Here is a 5,080-nt window from a genome sequence, read left to right as displayed (position 1 = left end):
CAGTCAACATTCTTGGCACCAGAATCCAGGAAATTAAAAGATGTATTGGGATGGGAACGTCTGATGTTTGAGACCTCTCCAAAGTACTGAAGAGCAATGATGTCACTCTGGAGTCTAAGGTGCACCTGATACAGACCATGGCCTTTGCAATCACTTGCTATGCATCAGAGAGTTGGACAATGACTAGGCAGGATAGAAGAAGAATTGATGCCTTTGAGCTGTGGTGTTGGAGAAGAGTACTGAATATACCATGGACTGCTAAGAAAACAAACAAGTTAACCTGGAGAGAGTTAAACCGGGCTGCTCCTTGGAGGCAAGGATTCTGAAGCTTCATCTGACAAATTTTGGACATGTTGCAAGGAGGGAACTGTCCTTGGATAAGAATGTTTGGAGGGTGAAGGGACAGCTCAGAAGAAAATGACCCTCTATAAGATGGATTGATTCAGTGACTGGGGTAATGGGGGTAGATGTATAGGAGACACTGAGATTGGCACAGGATAGAGCAGGGTTTGGGGCTATTGTACATAGGGTCACTATCAGTCACAGACGACTCGATGACACATAACAACAACAATGTATATTGAATGAACTATGAGGCTATTCTTAGTAATAAATATTTATTAATTAGAATAAATAAATGAAAGTGAGTCACAGAAAAAAGAATATGTAATATAAAATTTAATTCATTCAATATTTTCCTGGAAGATTAATATAATCCAATTCGTCCATAGACTGATAACAGGAAAGGAGCAGGTTAATTGGCAGGAAAAACAAAGTGCCAGAAAGTCGAGGTCACCCAGTCATGGTCACAGTAGTGTTGGTGGATTGTTGGGCTCCCGTAGGGCTGGTCTGGAGCATGTTTCTTCTGGTTGTGAACTTGTTACTCACATTTTTAACTGCGGCTTTCACCCAGCTGGCTTCTGGGTCAGCACAGATTTTAAAGCCACGTCTGGTGACAAAACTGTAATAGATGGAAAAGACAGTTAATAACATTTCTGATACCTTGGAGCCAGGAGATAAGACTATACATGAAAAGGTGTTGTATAGAAATTGTTGTTGTTGTTGTTATGTGCCGTCGAGTCATTTACGACTCATAGCGACCCTATGTACAACAGCCCTAAACCGTGCTCTATCCTGTGCCAATCTCATTGCCTCTGACCCATCCATCTCGATTACCCCACTCACTGAAGAAATAATCTTTCAGAACTACAAGACCACAAGTGGACACCATCCTTCTGGCATCTATTTTAACATACAGGAGAAATGTCTTTTATTCATGCTATTCACAAATTTCTTTTTTTGTCAGCATTGCCAACCATTTTGTCCAAACTAGGAATCTAAGGTTGCTGAGTCATGGTATGGAGTCCCTCCCTATTTAGTGCAAATAGTTAAGCACTCAGGAGCTAAAAGATTGGAAATTTGAACCCACCCACAGGGACCTCTTGCGGGGGAGGGGCGGCGAAGAGAAATGCCTGGTAATCACTCTACTTCTGAAACCTCAGCTATAGACAATCCTATGGAGCACAATTCTGCTAGGTGCACCTGGAGCTACTATGAGTCCAAATCAACTCAACAGCCACTAGTTGGTCAATTACACTGCCTTGCTTTTTAAATATAACAAATTCTTCTTCTTTAGAACAAAGGGTGATTAATAATCATTTCTTTGGACAAGCTTGCAACTATGTACTGAGAAGATGTAATACTTCTGAAAATGGGATCTTGGACGGAGAGTGGTACCATATAACCTCGTTTTGATGTTTTGCTTTGAAGTATATATAGTAACTGACAAGCACAGTGTGGTACTCTACCTTACCCGAGCTCTCAGCATCCCACAAAAGTGTGGCATGTGGAAAAATCCTGACTTGACGTGTTCTCTAAACGGAGCCCTGAGAACCGAGCATATGTATCCATTCTTCTGCTAAATTAAGTCTAACGTAATTTTCTTTTTAAATGAGTGGGCACATTTTTTATCTTTTACTCCATGGCACTGTAAAGACAGGGTTAATACTGGGGAGAAAAGTATATTCTAGTTAAATTGAGGCTTTCCTTTATTTTATTTCTTTTTCCACAAGAAAGAAGCATTTAAATATACTATGACCAGAGGTTTTGGCAGAAGAGAACTCACATCACGGCTCTCGCGGGTCCCTCTTTGATGCTGTAGGACTTGATTTTATTGACTGAAATCGGCTTGGTTTGTAGACTCACACAGCTGTACCTTTCTGGGACTTCAGTCCCTATACCTGGTGAAGAAAAGCAAACAAATAAACAAAAATGAAGCTACAAATAAGTGACCGCCATGTTTAAGGGAGAAAAGGGAAACTATCCCCTGTTGAATTACTCAAAATAGTTGTCATACAAATTTTCTTTCAGGAGGAGATGACTCAAATTTGTATTTTCTCTCTTGCCTATCATACATTGGTTGGTAGGGTATTTTTCATTTTCATACAACATTTATATTACACTATATACTCTTTTTTAAAAAAAATTACTATACTAGTTTATTTACAAAATTAGAATACATTGTTTTTCAAACAATGTTATTCCAATTTCCCTTACCCCCCCAGCAATCACATTGTACAACTCCCTGCCCCTGTTCAGGCCCACACATCCTCATCTCTCTGCTTCTGCCTTCCCCCTCCTTGGATCCTCACGAATATGATATTCTACAATAACGGTTTTATATAGCATTTGTCCTTGTGGGACTGAGTTAGCTCACTCAGCATAATGCTCTCCAGTCCCTCCCAAGATAGATAATAATTAACCAAACATTGCTCCTGTGTGCTGTGTAGTATCCATTGTATGAATGTACCGTAATTTCTTAATCCATTTGATTGTGGTTGGACATCTGGACTGTTTCTATGTTCTTGCGATAGTGAATAACACTGCTATGAAGAGTGGTGTACAAGTCTCCATTTGTGCCTCAGTTCTCATTTTCTCAAGGTATCGAACAGAGTTTGCAAATTATAGAACGATATCATTAATATCACATGCAAGCAAGATTCTGCTGAAGATTATCCAAAAACAACTGGAACAACACATCAACAAAGAACTGCCAGAAGTCCAGCCAGAAGTCATGGTACCAGGGATATTGTAACTAATGTTAGATGGATCTTAGATGAAAGCAGGGAATACCAGAAAAATGTATATCTGTGTTTCATTGATTATGCAAAGATGTTTGACTGTGTAGATCATAATAAACTGTGGCTGACTCTGAGAAGAATAGGAATCTTAGAACACATGATAGTGCTAATGTGAAACCTATACTTGGACCAGGAGGCAGTCATCCGAACAGAGCAAGGAAACACTGCATGGTTCAAAATTGGGAAAGGTGTGCATCAAGGATGTGTCCTGTCTCTATACATTTGCAGAAAAGATTATCCTGGAGGCTGGGCTGTATGAGGAGAAGTTCGGCATCAGGATTAGTGGAAGATTCATTAACAATCTGTGTTATGCAGATGACACAACCTTGCTTGTTGAAACTGAAGAGGACCTGAAGTGCTTGCTGTAGAAGGTCAAGGACTGTAGCCTTCAAGATGGATTGAGGCCCAATATCAAGAAAACAAAGATTCTCACCACTGGACCAATTGGCACCATCAGGAGGGATGGTAAAGAGATTGAGATTGTTCACAGCTTTAGTTGGCTTAGCTCCACAGTCAACACTATTGGCACCAGCAGCCAGGAAATTGAAAGACGTATTGTGATTGAAAAGTCTGCTGTTAGGGACCTCTCCAAAGTACTGAAGAGGAATGGTGTCACTCTTGAGACTAAGGTGTGTCTGAAACAGGCCATGGTCTTTGCAGTCAGTTGTTATGTATCAGAGTTAGATAATGACTAGAGAGGACAGAAGGAGAATTGATGCCTTTGAGCTTTGGTGCTGGAGAAGAGTATTGAATGTACCACGAACTGCAAAGAAAATGGACAGGTTCATCCTGGAAAGGGTTAAACCAGGCTGCTCCTTGGAGGTAAAGATTCTGAAGCTTCTTCTGATATACTTTGGACATATTGCAGGGAGAGAATGTCCTTGGAGATGGATGTCATGCTTGGGAGGATGGAAGGACAACACAGGAGGGGAAAGTCCTCTATGAGGTATATTGATTCAGTGACTGGGATAATAAGGATGGGTGTGTCAGAGACAGTAAGATTGGTACAGGACAGAGCAGGATTTAGAGATGTTGTACATATGGTCACTATAAATCTCAAGTGACTCGATGGCACATAACAACAACAACGACAACATATTCCAAGCAGTGGAATAGCTGGATCGTATGGAATTTCAACCTTCAGATTTTTGAGGAAGTGTCAAACTGCCTTGCAGACTGGTTTTACCATTTTACAATCCCACCAACAACATATAAGAGTTCCAATCTCGCCACATCCTCTCCAACATTTATTATTTACTGTCCTGTTAAACTTTGTCACTATTACTAGAGGGAGATGGTATCTTATTGTGGTTTTGATTTGCATCTCTCTTATTACATCATGTAGTCTTGATAAACATTGATTCAAACAATTAAAACAGGATTTTTCAGAAAGTTTCAACACTTTCATACCTATCTCTATATATTTTCATCTAGAAACTATAAAGCTAGCAAACAGTCTGACAATAGTCACTCGTTCACTCATCTATACCTATTGAATATCTGTTACAGCCCAGGAATTTTTAAGGCACATTTTTTTAAGACAGATGTTATGCTCTCTCTCACAGAGCATATGCTCAAAGGTAAGAGTCGGGCAACAAACAAATAGATAAGATCATTTGAAATAGCAACAAGGGTTATGATGAAGTAATTAAAATGGTATGAATTATGAAATAAGCGAAGAGTGATTTGGGGCGAGCAGCATTAAGTAAGAAGAGGCAGTTTATTTTTTTGATGGAATAGATGATGGATTGGAGGGTGAAGGGACAGCGCAGGAGAGGAAGACCCTCGATGAGATGGATTGATTGAGTGACTGGGGTAATTAGGGTTGTTGTTATGTGCTGTTGAGTCGCCTGCGACTCATAGCGACCCTATGTACAACAGCCCTAAACTCCGCTCTGTCCTGTGCCAATCGCACTGTCTCTGACACTCCCATCCCAATT

The 5,080-nt window shown here is 40.2% G+C and overlaps 1 protein-coding gene across 1 annotated transcript in view; it reads right to left on the bottom strand.

Moving 5' to 3' along the window:
- Window positions 1-792: 792 nt before the first annotated feature.
- XCL1 (chemokine (C motif) ligand 1) overlaps window positions 793-5,080 on the bottom strand; it is a 12,226-nt gene continuing 7,938 nt past the window's right edge. The window contains exons 2-3 of the mRNA XM_006887452.1: window positions 2,126-2,240; window positions 793-961 (exon numbers count right to left, since the gene is read on the bottom strand). Coding sequence (XP_006887514.1) covers window positions 793-961; window positions 2,126-2,240 — 284 coding nt within the window. The remainder of the gene's footprint in view (window positions 962-2,125; window positions 2,241-5,080) is intronic.

This window comes from Elephantulus edwardii, unplaced genomic scaffold, assembly GCF_000299155.1.
Source record: "Elephantulus edwardii isolate Elephantulus edwardi_28Jun2011 unplaced genomic scaffold, EleEdw1.0 scaffold00057, whole genome shotgun sequence".
NCBI lineage: Eukaryota > Metazoa > Chordata > Mammalia > Macroscelidea > Macroscelididae > Elephantulus > Elephantulus edwardii.
Note: the sequence above shows the minus strand (reverse complement) of the source record. Positions and strands in the feature narration are given on the sequence as shown.